The following is a 17487-nucleotide window of genomic DNA, read 5'->3' as shown; positions in this document are numbered from 1 at the left end:
TCAATCTACCGTTTCTCTCTTTTTCCCCTCTTCATTTGATCCCCCTATCTGTATCTGTCCTGTGTTTCATACTGCGCCGGCACTGCTATGACAACTGCAGTGTCCTCATGGCGTCAATAAAGGTCTACAGTATCTACACATCTATAATACAGTATGGGTAATAGAATTAAGGTTGTGGTGTGTGTGAGTGTTCGTGTGTGTTAATATGCTATATGCAGTATGGAAGGATAACAATCTTTCATGTAATGCATGTAAACAGGAGAAGTCCACCTGCAGTGACCTCATTCATGGTCACCACATAGCACATCCACCGACCCCCGCAACACACCCACCCACAACCGCACACACACACACACACACACACACACACACACACACACACACACACACACACACACACACACACACACACACACACACACACACACACACACACACACACACACACACACACACACACACACACACACACACACACACACACACACACACACACACACACACGTTACCTGATCAGGGAAGAACTCCAGCAGGAAAGGACTGAGCAGGATTACACCTAGACCCTCTGGATCCAGTTTACTCTTCATTAGACTCACACTGGGAGAGAGGGAGAGAAAGAGAGAGAGAGAGAGAGAGAACAGGAAAGGGGGACAAGTTAATAAACAGTGGGGGAGAGAGTGAGAGAGAGACACAGAGAGAGAGAGGGAGAGGGAAACACATCCAAAGAGAGAGACATATAATAAGGATGAGGCAGAGAGAGAAAAGAGGAGAGATGAGTCAGGTATGAAAACACCATAATAAACACCACAATACATAATTGATACACCAAACGCCTGCTGTGATTGACATCACACACACATCCTCACTTCAACACAACAGACCCCCCCCCCATATGTGTGTGTGTGATAATCTGAAACCGAATTGGGTGTCCGACAGCGACTATGCGGCGCTACTGTGTGATTTATTTGTGTATGTCTGTGCGAGAAAGTGTGATTCTACTGTACTGTATGTATATGTTGGTGTCATTTCATTGTTTGAATGCAGGGCAGTGTGTGGGTTGGTGTGTGAACTTTTATGTTCGTGTGTGCATGATTCTGCGTTTGTGTGAGTTTCCATGTGTACATTAAAGGTATATTCAGTGATTTCACTCAAAAAACCTTAGGTTTCGTTTTTGGCTGTGGGACCCAGCCTTTCGTCCAATCAGGATAGAGAGTAAAAAACGAAACCTAAGGTTTTTTGACCCCCAGGGGTTAACTGGGGACAGGGAGGAACTCCTTATATGGCCAGCACACTCTATAGTAGGGAGGATTATCACAACAAAACAAAAAAATAAGTGATATTTGAATGAAGTGAAATCACTGAATATACCTTTAATGTGAAAGTGTGCTTTGGCGTGTGTATGACACACCAAAGCCGTGTTGTTCACTCCACGCGCTGTCGCAGCCCCAGTGAATATCTTCACGCCAGAACAAATCCCCACCGAGTGGGTGGAGCCGCTATACATACCTTGGGCTTCTGGTTGGATTATACACATACATTTTAAATTTCATATCGACTCTTTGTGCAGAAAAGGTTAAATTCACCGTGGGCTTCTTCTACAGATTGAAGGCTTGTTCAGCTCGCGAAAGAATTGTCACTGGTCTCTTGCTGTCAGTTGGATTATGGTGATACCATTTATAGGTTTGCGTGCTCCTCCACCTTGGCCAAACTACATCCCCTGCACCATGCTGCACTGAGATTTATAACTTAACTGCATCATTGTTCGTTGTATGCTGCAGTTGGTTGGCTGCATCATTGGTATATTTTCATTTATAAAGCCATTCTTGGTGGTCTTCCTCCTTACATTTCCTCCAAATTTAATTTGGTAAAAGAAATGGTCTAAACCTCAGATCAAATGCCTGGCTATATGGTGTGTAGTGCCAGCCTTCAAATCTGAGGGGGGTCAAAAGTGTCTTGCTTTCTTTGGCCCCTATAGCTGGTCGTGGAATGACCTAGTTCAGACTAAATCTGGCCTTGAAAGTTTCTTTGAGAAGTTTCAAAAGGATCATCTTAAATGTACAGTCCAACACCTGCACATGTTCAGATGTGTACTAGCCTTTGCATAGGCCAGTTCCCACTTGCAAAAATAAAACAAATGAGATAATGTGTGTGTCAGTGATAAGGCTTGTGCGCGCGTGTGTCTTCAGTGAGTAGCACAGCGGTACTAAATATAGCTCTTTTCAGACATTCCTGTGCGTTAGCTCGTAGCTGTGTTATTATTCTTATTTCTCAGTGATAAAACCATGGATCTCATTGGCCTTATAAGGAGAGAAGGCAGAATCCTAACCAGACGAGAACACTGTAGGGCTGAGCTCCATGTAATACGTCAAATAAATGAGCGTTTGGGGGGCTGTGGGACGGAGGTGATTGAGGTGTGGTATATCAAATAATTGGCTGCTATTGTTTTGGAAATATCGACTTTCTAGACCACCTTGTAGACAGAAGCTACATAATTAAATGTATATAACCAACAGGGCAGGTTTTAAAAGGGTCAAAAGTCAGGAGTGCACTTTCATTTGGAGGAACTTTGGGGAGAATAAATGTTGGACTACATTTCATTAAAGTTGTAGGATTTAAAAAGTGTTAGTTAGTTACTATGTTAAACTGTTACACAGGCACACAAATGTAATTCAGAGATATATTTAAAGACCCTTTCCCAATGTCCCCTCCCTGGCGTGGTTTAAATCCTTAGAATAATCATCTCTGTCCAATAAGTCAAGTATTTTTCTTCCCCCCGAACGTATCCATAAAAGGAGCTTTACAGTACCTCCATCTTTCCCCTCATTTAGTATTCCAGAATCTATGAAAATGAAAATGTTTGATGCTCTGGAATTTGGGAAATCCAACGAGTATCCACAGGTATTATCAGAACATTAACACTAAACGCACTGCTGGAAAACCATGAGCCTGTCACGTCCCCATCGACAGTACTGGGGACGGAGATGTGATCATTGTGTCACTCAACCATGCTGCATACTTCCTTATCCCATTCTGACCTGAGATCAGATTCATACGAGGTTTCCGCCGGACACACACTGGTCTGATGAACCCATTCTGACCTGAGATCAGATTCTACAAATGTCAGTCGCTCTTCGATTCTTCAAAAATAGCAGACCTACAAGCTCGTGGCTCGGTGGCGCGATATGAGCTTGTAGATCTGCTATTTTTAAATAGCTAAAGCATAACATGATGCTGACACCAAAAATGAGTGCCCGGTCAGAATGGGTTATATATGCGTACATGCATGTATTTAGTGATTGTACAATGGTCTAAAGATCAGATTTAGTTGTAAAATACTACATTAATGAGATATGCAGAGTGACAGAATCTAAGGATTTTCACAGGGAAGCTTCAAAAAGACTAAACTAAAAACAGAATTACTTCAATATCGACCTGTCCCTATTGACTGATGTTTTAAACCATAGAGCGTGATTTAGTTTTGTGTTTATGTGTTGTGTTGTCTGGTGTGGCGGTTAGACAGCATGCACTACATGGCAGATTATATGACAGGGGTTTTCAACTGACCCAGGGACCACCATCCTGACTAAGAGCAACCTGGGGACCACCACTATTGTGCGTGGCGGCTCCATCATAGACTCACCCCACACAATAGTGGTGGGGGGTTCATGGCATGCACCACAGGGACCTGGAGAAAATAGCTATAATATCAATATAATATCTAATAAAATGCAGTGAAGGATTACTGTGATTATGGTAAGCTCACATTTCATATCACACACCGTACAGTAAAAATCCTGTAAGTTGTTAAAAGTTTAAAAAAAAAACTGTTTTTTAATTTTTTATGCATGGCCAGGGACCACCTGCCGGGTTGAAAACCCCTGACCTATGACATAAAAGGTAGTGGCAGATCAGATGTGCTCGTGAACTTTCAGGCTACAGTATGTCCTTCTGTCTGAGGAGCCCATAACGGAGGGAAAACACCCTGCTGGTATATATATTGCAATACTGAGCTGTGGGGACTGAGGGCTCTCAAACTACCACAGTAGCCTGTTGTTTCCATCAAAGAACAGGCGACTGGGGGGCAGTTTTGAACACGGTAATATCCACAGTGTGAATTCATAAAAAAAAGGACTGCCAACTGTCCGTTTTCACACTACAAGAGTTAAATGAACACTCTCGACTTGAATAAGTAGCTGCATTTTGCATTTTGAACCTTTAAGGGGGAACTGCTTGCACAGTGGACACACTGGTCTTCTGAACTGGAATCAGCTGCACAATGACACAACTTGGGGCTTTGATGGACTCTTTGCTCTTGCTCATCAGGGACACTTGAACAGGGCATGGCCATGTGGTTCTAACACAGCTCCTATAGTGATTGGAGCTGGTTATCGGAATTGTGGAAAATACACATCCAGGGGCTGCTCTTGTTGTACCGTACGTGGTAATGAAATTCGAGATCTGTGCTACGCCTCACTCCAAAACACTTAATAGAACCCTATTGCGCGTATGGAAAACCCATCTCTCGTCTGCATTACTCACGTATAGACAGAAACTTAAGTTTTAAGGTGCACTGCCTTGGAAGCCGACAAAGTTCAGACCAAAACTAGAAACCATGGATAAACGGCGCTTAAGCAGCGAGACACCGCTTTTGCGTCTGTGCATTTCAACCATTCAAAACCAGTGAAGGGATAAACAATGCCGGACAAACCTGGGGGTCTGTGTAATAGCCAAAGAACCGATTGGCTCCGAGAGGCCGTTTTCAAATGAGCTGCGATCTGATTGTAGAATAAATAAATACAACTACCGTTTCATTCACAGTGAGACTGCAGTAACAACAGCACTGCTTTCTTGCAGGGAAAACAGGACTATTTTCTTCTATTCTGTGTAACATGGTATAACTCATTATACTTTTGTTTCTTTGCTCAACAGCAACTACATTTATAGCCACCTTCGGTCATTAGAAGATGTCTGCATGTCTGCTCTTTGAGCTCACTAGACTGACGTCTATTAAGAGAACCAATTATCGGCCCAGGCCGTAGCGTAACGGTCTGGGCACCGGACTGGTGATCCAGTCGCGGTGTGCCGCGGGTTCGACTCCCGGACCCGACACGGCCTTTACCGCATGTCATCCCCCCATCTCTCTCCCGTTTCCTGTCAGCCTACTTTCTATCCCTTAAAAAATCAATAAAGGCGTAAGCCGCAAAAAATATCTTAAAAAAAAAAAAAAAAAGAGAACCAATTATCAGGGCCCACAGCACTATATCTGCTGGAAATATATTGTCGCTGTTTTAACTGAAATAACAAAATCCCTTGACTATATTGACTACTGCCTGAGTATGAATGAACTAGTAGCTATAGTAGTCGAATAGTTGACTAGTTGCAGTAGTGTAAACAACATTACAGAGTACTGACTATAGTACTCAACTGATTTGAATCATACTTAAGGGATAGGGGAGTACCTGTTTGTCTGCAGGTAAGTACACATATTGGTGTATATATATGTACTTTATCGATATGAAATCTCACTGAAAATTAACTTTCAACACTGACCCGGTTGCTAGGCAATGCCTTCATCACTCCCAGTACAAGGAAAAGTGTGCAGTGTGCACGCATTCTATTCTCTTTATTCAGCCATCTTGCCAGCAAGGTGATACCTAGACGACACTTCCCATAGACAGCCCATTCATCCAAACAGAAAAGTCCTCTCACCACCTGTTTTGAATGTGCACATAATGCAGGAGGCAGCAGGAGGTTGCTTTACTGATAACGAGCGCTTCCAAACTCTGATACAGAATGGGTTAATCAGACCAGTGTGTGTCCGGCGGAAACCTGGTATAGAATCTGATCTCAGGTCAGAATGGGTTAATATAATTAGAGAGGACTTTTCTGTTTGGATGAATGGGCTCTCTATGGGAAGTGTCACCTAGGTATCACCTTGCTGGCAAGATGGCAGCTGTGTGAAATGTGAATATCATCAATAGGCTTCCATTAAAATGTATTAAAAGTAGAATCTTCTATGGCTATAATCTCTGAAACTACGAGCGCTGTCCGTGGTGATGAATATCCATCAGAGGTTCGGATGTGATTTTACATTTTTCGCATCGCTCCCGACATATTAACATTTCTGGCGAAAGGTAAACATTGTTAACCTGACGCTGCCAGATCCAAGAAGCTTGCTACACAAATTTGTTTCACAGCTTATTGGGATCTGGGATCGCGGAAGCAAATTCGATGACGGGGCTGTTCCTTTTTTTCAAGATACTTGGTAGATGATTGGATGGGACCGTCTGTCTATCACCGTGTGGGCGTGCAAACACAACCAATCATATTGACGTGTCTATATAGCTTCACATCCGGTTTCGCACATATCCCGCCCTTAGTTCACGCTGATTGGTCCGGTACGGAACGGATTTTTGTCAGCTCAACTGCCTGAGAGATCCCAGATGAGTGCTGTGTTGGGGAACATGGTTACCCAATACTGCCCTCATCTGGCAGCGTCAGGTTAAAACATTGTGAGCTACTGCTAAAACAAGCCGTTTCTTACAATGGAGGTCTGCGAGCGAGGAACCCGGATGTGAAAACATGGTAATCTGCTCTATTCTGAGTGGCACAGCTAACTGGCCTCTATCGCCACCCTGTGTAAAACGACTGCAGTTGATTCAGGGCCGGGCCTTAATTTTCAGGCCTGTTGAGAACTGTAGTTTTTGCCGGCTGCTGGGGGTGGCTGTACTAATAACTTTGGGGCAGGCCCGTCTAGAGTTTGAATGGACAGGTATCAGTCAAAAGCGAGACATCGAAGAGGAAGGACGGGTGGGGAAGGATCAACATATGGAATATCAGAACAGGCCAGCTCCATATATGGAGATCTAAGGGTTTTAGGTTTGAGGTAAAAATCCACAATACTCAAATCTAAAAACTGACCCAAGTCCATTTCTACCACCTCATAGCATAGGCCATGTACACACACAGAACACACAGTGTTTTGTTTGCTTTTGACATAAAAGGCCAAGCTGACAACATTTTGGCAGACAAGTAACTCCTGGGGAAAATTCTCTTGGAACACATTTCACACAATGTTATTCTTCTACACTTGAATATACAGTGGTCCTTTTGTTTCCTTGAGACGTAAAGAATAAAGACTCTTGGTGGACAAAAAACACTGACAGAAGGCTGTTAGATGGAGTGCTTGGCTTTACTTTAGACAGGACACTGACCTGTAAATAATCTGCCTTGTTATTCCACTCACTTGTTTAGCGTGTAATTTAATGTGATTTATGTGACCAAACACTAAAGACATGTTTTTAATAAATGCTAATGGAGATGGCAGATGATTCTGGTTATATACAACTGATTTGTATATTGATGGGAATATTAACCTAAAACCTTCCATAGTCCCTCGTATACTACATAATAATTGCATATTGTGATGCACAATTTACCTTTGTTTTCTAGAAAGGATATGACATTAAAGGACAACTTTAGTTTTTTTCAACCAAGGTCCATGTTTTAGGTTGTTATTAGAGAAAGTAAAAGATGAGTGTTCATTTTTATTCATTTGCTGCTTTCTTTCGTTTTAGGGATTTTAGTGGTTTTTGACAGGGGGGCGGGGGCATTTGAGCATGGGGCTAAATATGTATTTCTTTACAAAATATTATGGCGATTTTTTTTTTAAATTATTTACTATAGTCCTACTAGACCCCAGGAAATGACATCTGGCCACAGAAGATCACATGATCTACTGAATGTGAAGGTAGCCTATTGGGGGAAGCAACACTGTGTTATAGGCTCAATATGTCAGTTTGACACATTCAGTAGATCTCGTGATCTTTGGTGGCCAGATGTAATTTCTTGGGGCTTAGTAGGAGTAGAGTAAATAATAAAACAATAAATCGCTATAAAATCTTGTACAAAAATACATATTTAGCCCCATGCTCGAATGCCCCCGCCCCCCTGTCAAAAACAGCTAAAATCCCTAAAACGAAAGAAAGCAGCAAATGAAGAAAAGTTTACACACATCTTTTACTTTCTCTAATAACAACCTGAAACATGAACCTTGGTTGAAAAAAAACTAAAGTTGTCCTTTAAACAATGCATACATACATACACATATAAAAGACATACACCAAAGAACCATGTCTCACTTTAAAGTGTCAGCAGGACACAAGTTCTGGACCACAGACAGCTAGCTTTGTGGACATAGTTCCGTTACCCTGGGAGGGCTTATTTTTTATGTGGACAATTTTCCTTGAGCAAAACTGTCAGCACGACAGAGAAATGAAAACATATTAAGGTTGTAAAGAAGCTCACACAAACATGCCATGACTCCCTCCGATTCATCGTCAATGGAGCGCTTACTGATGACATCAGACCGCCGTTCACTGGATCCTGGGAGAGCTTTTTTTGCGTATTTCTAAGTGTATGTAAAACAAATAACTTGTGTTTTTTCAATTACACATTTTTCTCGTGTGATCTTGGGAAGCTGATCCAAATTATTTAGGCACACAAGAGTGACGAGACAGACTCCGTCAAGCTCACAAGAAACCGAGACTGATTGGTGATTATGTGGCCTGTTTCATGCACTTCAGCACACAAACCACTCTAATTTCATGTCAACGTTAGCAGGCATATTGACCACTAAGTGGCTCTATACTGCAGCAGTGTCAAATCGCATACAGATTTACATTTGAACCCAGCACAGCTCCAACCCCAACATTGCTCCGACCCACCCCCCCCCCCCCCCCCCTCGAAACAAAAAAAAACAAACTTGTCACAAGCTTGTAGTTCGGCATTTATCACCACGCGACTGTCGTACGACGAAGCATAAGTCAGGTTTAATCTTGGCTTCCTGCGCTACGTGCCAAAGCTAATTCTTTGTGCGACACTCACACTTGGCGCTAATGCTTTGGTGATTGTGAGTCCAGCGGGGAGCATGGTGGTGTTGTGATGTTTTGAACATGTGTGGGTCTGGAGCACCGCTGAGCACGGTTTAGGAGCCAGAAGAGTCACAGCCTGGCTTACGGCTTTCTTTTGAAGCCTGCGCCTTAAAACATTTCCTCCCGCGTTCTCAGCTATTCTTCCTGCACTTAATGGTCTCTATCCCTCCATCCCTCCCTCCCTCTCTCCGTCTGTCTTTCTTCTTGGGTCTTTCATCGTGCCTGCCTCCATGTTCTTACTTTACACCGGTCTGCTGGTGAAACCCGACACCAGAGCAGTGACCTGGCCTGGCCGTGACTCTGGACTTGGAAACGTTACGGCGCATACAGGTGCCACGCACGCACACACTCTGATACACACAATGCCTTCAGAATGTATGCCAAACGTACATCTCCATACGGTACATGCACACAAAAGAAAAACCTTGAGTATGTAAAGACTTACTAGTCGGGCTCAGAGACGAGGTCAAGGGCTCTCATCACGTCCTCCAACAGAGACGCCGAGATGAAACCATTATCTACAGAGAGAGAGAGAAACAGACAGACGGACAAAGAGAGACAGACAAAAAAAGAGACAGAGACAGATGGAGACAGTGAGAGTTTGTTAATTGTAACCACAATGAGGGAAATCAACAACACTGCCAAATGTAAACTAGTACTGTATATTTGTAATGGGTTGTAACATCAGTGTTAAAGTAATGTTTTGGGTTAAGCCCTGTCAACAAGGCACCAGTTAACATCTAAGGACACAGACTTAAAGAGACAAGACATTTAAATACAGGTTGATGCACTGGATGACCCTGAAACACACACACACACCTTCCACACTGACCAAGCACTGTGTACACTGGCAGGCTCTGGGGATGGACCCCATCTCACAGTAGCGCACACACACACACACACACGCGTGCTTGCGAACACACACACACACACACACACACAAAGTACTCTCCCGTGTCTGACCTACATTCCAGAGCGGTGATGATTGCTCTACCTGACAGAGGACCAACGCTAAACACTAACATCTGGGTGTTTGCCCATGGTGTGTTTGAGACCGTGTTATCTGTCTTGTTTAAGCACTAGCACATGAGCATGGTGTGTGGTTCATACAGTTGTGTCAACCCCACTCTCACACGGTGTGAACAGGACTAATTGGCTAACAGTGCGGGTCAGATCTGAGATCTGCCCTGGTCCATTCAACTCAACAGGAATTAAACACAACTGGACTTGACACACATTCAAATCAATGCAAATGCATGATGTGAATGTAGTAATGTACACATGGTCGTCTATCCTTGTTGTGAGGACCGTTTTCTCCCCACTTCTCTTAGACATTTGGGCTTAAATGTGGTTAGTGGACATTAAAGGGCTTTTGTGAACACCCCAGACAGTTTCTAAGTTGCGTAATTCAGTAATTAGATACAAACCCATAGTAACCCATACTGTTAGATTCATCGAAAACACTCTTTCTGGTTCTGGTCACCTGGTGACTGATATTGTCATGCCAATACGTGAGTGTTTTTAACTTGTTTTTGGTTTCAATTTATATATTTATTTTAACCCATTTTGTGCCCAGGATGTCTCCAGACGTCTTTATAACCCCCTGTGGTGCCCAAGACGTTTGGGGACGTCTTAGGGAATTTCTTTGTAAAAAAAGAAAAGAAAAAATGTGTTTTGCCATTTTCTTTATTTTATTTTTTGCGAAATCGGCTGGGCACTCTGCGTCTCAATTCTGAAAGAATCAATCAACAAAATGTGTTAAGGTCATTACACATCGCGACGCAATGCGAAAATGCAAATGAGACAATCTTTGGGACACAATGATTTAAAGGATGGACTGAGCTCACTTTATGTTGCGATTGTGAGAATGCAACTAGTCGAAACGACTTGCAACAAAACAGTTTTAAGGTCAAGCGCACCAATGAAACTCCTTGCAACTGCCTTTGGGGATAATGGTTGGAAGTAGTCATTGGTGCGGTTTGGACTTCAAGCCTATACACATGTCTTAACAATTCAGCTTTAAGGTCAATTTAGTCTGATGATTGTCCCAAGGTGCTTCTAATTGTCTACGCAGTCCATGCATTTTAATGACCGTAGACTCTTTAAGCTATCCCACCCAGGTGACAAACTCCTCAAGGTCCGGGCCATGGCTGGACTCATTATCCCTTATCCTCAATAAAGACAAAAGTGGGAGTGGATTGTCCACTGTCAAACTGTAAAAGATCTATAGTCTTCAAAATGGACTCGTTTGTCTGTGATGGGGACAGTAGAGAAGGGGTGGCGTCTGTCCGTGATGCGGACAGTGTGGAGGGGTGGTGGATGCTGTTTAGTTGAGACGACATGGGGACAGACAGGGCAGTGGGACACAATGAACAGAAATGTGTGTCTGGCGCCTTCCTTCCATAACAGTGAGCAGTGCTGACTCTACATGTGACACATGGTAAATTTATGTTCTTCTGCACATACTGTGTGTGTGTGTGTGTGTGTGTGTGTGTGTGTGTGTGTGCGTGCATGCGTGCATGCGCGCGTGTGAGAGGGAGGGAGAACCAACAATGTGTGCACCATCTGTATGTCAGCATGTGTGCATAACCTTGTGTATGGCATTTTGTTTCACTATGAGACTTTGTGTTTTGTGTGTATACAGTACATGTGAGTCAGTTTCTCTGTATATGCGAGTTTGTTTCATGTGTGTACATGTGAGTCTGTGTGTATGTGAATTAGTTTGGCTGAATCTGTTTGTCTGTGTGTGTGTGTGTGTGTATGTTAGTTTGTGAGTATGTGTGCGCAATGTGTGTGTGCATGCGAGTTTCTCTGTATGCAAGTTTGTGTTTCATGTGTGTGCGCAACTCTGATTCTATGTGCATGCACAGTATGTGAGTATGTGTTTTGTTTTGTGCGCGTTTGTATTTTGTTGTGCGAGTACGTTTCTCTGTGTTTTGGAGTTTATGTTTTGTTGTGCGTGTAATATGAATCTGTCTCTCTATAAAAGTTCATGTTTTGTGTTGCGTGCCGGTATCTAACGTGTGTCTTTCTCTGTGTGTATTAGCGTTTGTTTTCATGTGTGCATGCACTGTATGTGATGTGAATGTCTGTCAGGTTGTATGGACAGCTAAAACATGTGTGGACATTGATGTGTATGAGTTTATATACATGCATGCATGTGTACAGTTATTTGTCTTTCTGTATGTGTTCCATGTGTGTACGTTTAGGTTTCTGTGTATGCAACAGAATTAGTAGATTTTTATCTTTTGAGGGTGTCTGCGTGTCAGTGTGTGTGAATTAGTGAAGAACATGCATGAAACAAGCAGAAAACTTTTATGTCCCGTTTCTCTGCTTTTCTCTAGATGCTCCTATCCTCGCTCTCTTTCCTCTCTTTTCTCCTTCTCGTTTCTCTCTCTCTCTCTCTGATGTGACAGAGTGAAGCAGACAGTTTTGTTTACATATTTGGTGTCAAGGCGACCGGAGCAGACAAGACTGCTCTCAGCTGCTACGACTCACCTCACACACATGTAAAAGCATGCATTCACATACACACATATGAAGACAATGTGTGTGTGTGTGTGTGTGTGTGTGTGTGTGTGTGTGTGTGTGTGTGTGTGTGAGCGTGTGTGAATTTCCGAACAAACACTTACACAAGTTTAAACTGTCCAAAACCAAGCACACATGTACATAAAGAAAAACACCAAATTCACAAATGTATGCTTGCATTGCACACACACACACACACACACACACACACACACACACACACACAGACAGACAGACACACACACAGACACGCATACTGACAGAGCTGTGACGGTCAGCATATTGTTGTGATCAGCAGGGAGAAGGGGAATGTTGTTTACTCGATCACAGAGACGCACACTCCATTTCACCAGCATGGACCTCACGGTGTGTTATTATTACCGAGAGACACAATGTGTTATGTGTGCGCCAAGTGAACGCGTGTGTCATGTGCTGTATGAGCGTGTGGAATGTGAATGTATATACCATGTGTGCATGTTATCTGTGTGCATGTGAATGTGTGTGTGATGATTTTATCAGTCTGCCAGCATTGTGTGACTGTTTCAGCGTTCCGGCTGAGACGCCGTACATGTGTGCAGTTAAAAAAAAAAAAAAAAAAAAAATCGTCATGCTCTTCACAGTTGACATTTCTGATAATTGAATACTTCACCTCAAGAAATTACTTTATTTCTATTGTTTATTTCTACCCTGTTGTCTTGAAGACAGTGAACACTTTGGCTTGTTCGAGCCGTAACATGCGTGAGTGGAGAATGTGAATTGTGCATGGGTTCAAATGGAGCTCAATACCATGCACGTGTCTTTCGTGCATGAGACCGTTTAGGCCGGAAGTGTTTAAAACGTTTTGGAAACGTTTTCCCCGGCTTTCGGTAGAAAATTATCTAAAGCACACTATGAGTAGCCTCGGAAACCTAGACGTTTTTATTTCCAGGGAGGGGAAAAAAAGTCTGGGTCCGAATCCACTTCAATTCGGCATAGAGTAGCGCAAACGTCGATCACTCTCTGCTGATTTCGGATTGTCTGCATCTTTGTTAAATTGACGCACACATGTACACACACACACTCCTCTCTTTCTCTGTCGCTCTAATTAATCAGTCTCATGTCGCGCAGCTGTGTCTAGATACTCCCGGCGGATCCGGCCGGGAGCTGCCTATGCCATAGAAAGCATAGGTGGACCCCAGGCTACACTATGAGTGGCGTTTTGCAGCGTATACAAATAGTTTTGATATCGTTTTGCTGTTGTTCATTCATCAAGTATTTTCTTTATTTTTGGATTCTTCATTCACCGTTAAGGAATATTTTACAAACGGAAATTCTCAGTGTCTTCAAGCATAAGTAATCAATCAGTCAAGTGATTTATTGAGTCAAGTATTCCTTTAGGCCTGATTTATACTTTCTCACCGAATGCAGACAAAATAAAAAGTTGATCAAGCTCACAACATTCCCGAACAAGTAGATCGGCAATTATTTTGTCTGGATTTTTTTTATGGGAGCATAAATTAGGCATTAAAACCCGATTTCATCAGCTAGACTCAGAGCCAAGCTGCCAAGTCGATAACGGTAAGGCCTGAAACCTTCCGCAAAAAAGGAGTCATACATCATATACTACGTCATAGACTGCCATCATAGACTGGACAAATAAAGTCCCAGATCCATGCCAAGCCACACCATAAAAAACGTTTTGACACAATAGCTCTGCACAACAGGATCTTTGACAATGCAGAAGACAAAGACTAAAGACTCGGAGGAAGAGAGAAAAAAGGAGCAGAAGAAATGGGAGGAGGAGAGAATCCAGCTGATTAAAGAGAAAGAGGACTTGTCAGAAAGGTTCCTCTCTGCTCAGCGGCTGATTCAATACATGAGGAACGTGATGAAGACAACGGAGAACAAGATCATAAAAGTGCAAGAACAAGTGAAATGCATAGAGGAGCGGAGGACAGCGGAGAAGACCACATGGGAAGAGGAGAGGGTCCAACTCACAGTAGAAAAAGAAGCTCTGTTACAAATGTTCCTGTCTGGGGAACAGACAAATAAATACATGACCAACGAGATGGAGATGAACCAGAAGAAGATCACGACAATGCAAGAGAAGATTAAAGGCATTGTGGACGAGTGGCAAGAAGAAAAGAAGAAATTGGAAGAAGAGCGAATCCAACTCACTAAAGAAAAGGAGGATTTTTCCTCTCTGCAGAGAGCAAAAGAATGAATACATAGATAACCAAATGAAGTCCAACGATATCAAACAAAACAGATTTTTTTTACACTTTTGTACATTATTGCCTATAATGATACAGTATATTAGCTATTGTCACGGTACATTTGCACATGCCTAAATTCTTCCTCCGCATTTACCCATCCTATTCATTAGGAGCAGTGAATGCATTGATACTGCACCCCGGGAGCAGAGTTGGGCATTATATAGAGCAAACGAGAATTTCCCCAAATGCCACCCAGTGCCAACTTTTCCAAACTATCTAAACTAACTGATCTACAAGCTCAAAGGTGTCAGAGGAGAGAGAGAGAGAGAGAGAGAGAGAGAGAGAGAGAGAGAGAGAGAGAGGGAGAGAGGGAGAGAGGGAGAGAGGGAGAGAGGGAGAGAGGGAGAGAGGGAGAGAGGGAGAGAGGGAGAGAGGGAGAGAGGGAGAGAGGGAGAGAGAGGGAGAGAGGGAGAGAGAGAGGGAGAGGGAGAGAGAGAGAGAGAGAGAGAGAGAGGGAGAGAGAGAGAGAGAGAGGGGGAGAGAGAGAGAGAGGGAGGGAGAGAGAGAGAGAGAGAGGGAGAGAGGGAGAGAGAGAGAGAGAGAGAGGGAGGACAGGGGGTGGTTGACTCAGCTGGGACGAGGAAGACGATAGGAGGAACAAGGGGTTGACTCAGCTGGCAAGGTTTCTGTTTTCAGTAACATTAACAACAACTGAAGGAGATTAAAGGAGGAATAAACTGCCGCTGTGTCTGCAGAAGGGCACGAGAGGAGAGAGAGAGGAGGGGGGGGGGGGGGGTGAAGAGAGGAAGAGTGGGAAGGAAAGGAAAGGAGGAGTGAGAAAGGAGAGAGAGGAAATAGAGGAGAGGGATGAGGTTAGGACAAGAGAAGATGGGATGAGAGGATTAGAAAAAAGTAGAAATAATGTTGAAGAAGGGAAGGTTGACTCAGCTGTGACAGGATTTGATCTCAGCAATATAAGCAACCAGAAGAGAAGAAAGAAAGCATAGGAGGTGAGAATTTAATTTGAAATATACTATCAATAATGAGCTCATCCTTTTGTTTAAAACATCTAGTTCCATCCACAAAACACAATATTTAAATATACTTTACAAAGATATACCCAGCAAACTCATATATATATTTTTTTTTTTGCGGCTTACGCCTTTTATTGGTTTTTTGAAGGGACAGACAGTAGGCTGACAGGAGATGGGGGAAGACATGCAGTAAAGGCCGTGTCGGGCTCGGGAGTCGAACCCGCGGCACACTGCGACTGGATTACCAGTCGGGTGCCCAGACGGTTACGCCACCGCCTGGGCATACCCAGCAAACTCACTCAATCGTCCCATCAGAACCTGAGACTCAACAGTCTATCCTCCTGCATTGTGCACAGTACTTCCCATTTCCTCAAATAGCTATGGGACTAATTGGAAGTCTCACACACAAAATTGCGCAATCCGTTCCTTTCTGGCCATTTCATTGGTATCCCTCTTTAAGCAACGCAAGGGTACATACTTTTTTGGGGGTTTTTTTGCCCGACCAGAGCCTGACCGAACCAATTAACATAATTGTTGGCCTGAACCTACCAGGTCCCATGGGGTTGTTGTTTTTCAATAATTACTTGCGCAAACAGAGCGCGCCCAAGAATTGTGGTCGTGCTGGCTTTTTTATGCGTATGCTCGGAGGTGTATACTAGATGTTGATGGTGATGTAACTAAGATATGTTTCAATGTCGGGTTATAAGTGGCTGTCGATGGTGACGTAATTAGGATATGTTTAAGTGTCGGGTGAATTAAAGGTAATGTCTGTATGTGTACATGTACCTTTATTATGTCACCATCAAAAGCCTCATTGACATAGGGGTAAATGGAGGTATTATCCATCTTGTCAGAGACTTCCTCTCTGTCCGTCCTCAACAGGTCCGTGTTAATGATACTCTGTCCGACATCACTGTGCTTAACACCGGTGCTCCACAGGGGACTATCTTATCCCCCTTACTTTTCTCCTTATATACAAATTAATTCCAGTTAGCCCAGGATATGTTTCATTTGTTCAAATATGCGGATGATATGGCCCTGGTTGCCTTACTGAAGAAGGGGGACACAGTGGGGGAAGAAGAATACAGGGCACATGTGTTATCTCTTCAGAACTGGTGCGATAAAAGCTCCTTATGGATCAATGTGACAAAAACAAAAGAACTTGTCATTCATGAAAAGGAACCTGTGCAGTCCATTACAATTGGTGGACAAATAGTGGAGGTAGTAGACACAAATACTTAGGCACATATATTGACAGCAAACTCAATTTCAGTGAAAATACTGACCAATTTTTTTTTACTTGTAACCAACGCCTCCACCTACGCAAGCTCAACTCCTTTAGAGTGAGCAAGCACATTATGGAAACAGTCTATAAAAACCTGATAGAGGGAATCTTGACTTTTAACATGGCAATGTGGTTTGGCAATCTAAATGTAAAAGGAAGAAGCAAGCTGCAGCGAATAGTAAACCTAGCCTCAAAAGTCATTGGGAAGAGACAGCAACAATTAGGCTGTATCTACAAGGAGGTACTTCGTAAAAAAGCTATCAAGATAGCAAACAACCCCTCTCATCCACTGCGGGGAGTTCAAACTGCTTCCCTCTGGTAGACGGTACAAAGTACCAAGGGCTAACCGTAAAAAAAAAATGAATTCCTTCATACCAAATGCCATTAAGGCACTAAATGATACCATGTCTCGCTAGATTTGTTTGTTTTTCCAACCAGCCGCGGGGGGTACTGCGCCCGGTGCATTTTTAATTCACTAATAAATTCATTATTAATAATGAATGTGTCAAATC

General features: G+C 43.1%; 1 protein-coding gene across 1 annotated transcript in view; it reads right to left on the bottom strand.

Annotated features, from left to right (window-relative positions):
* mindy3 (MINDY lysine 48 deubiquitinase 3) overlaps positions 1-17487 on the bottom strand; it is a 57959-nt gene that overhangs the window by 3708 nt on the left and 36764 nt on the right. Inside the window, exons 13-14 of the mRNA XM_083761715.1 lie at positions 9379-9451; positions 510-597 (exon numbers count right to left, since the gene is read on the bottom strand). Coding sequence (XP_083617841.1) covers positions 510-597; positions 9379-9451 — 161 coding nt within the window. The remainder of the gene's footprint in view (positions 1-509; positions 598-9378; positions 9452-17487) is intronic.

This window comes from Protomyctophum parallelum (genome assembly GCF_964188405.1).
Source record: "Protomyctophum parallelum genome assembly, chromosome: 3".
Lineage (NCBI taxonomy): Eukaryota > Metazoa > Chordata > Actinopteri > Myctophiformes > Myctophidae > Protomyctophum > Protomyctophum parallelum.
Note: the sequence above shows the minus strand (reverse complement) of the source record. Positions and strands in the feature narration are given on the sequence as shown.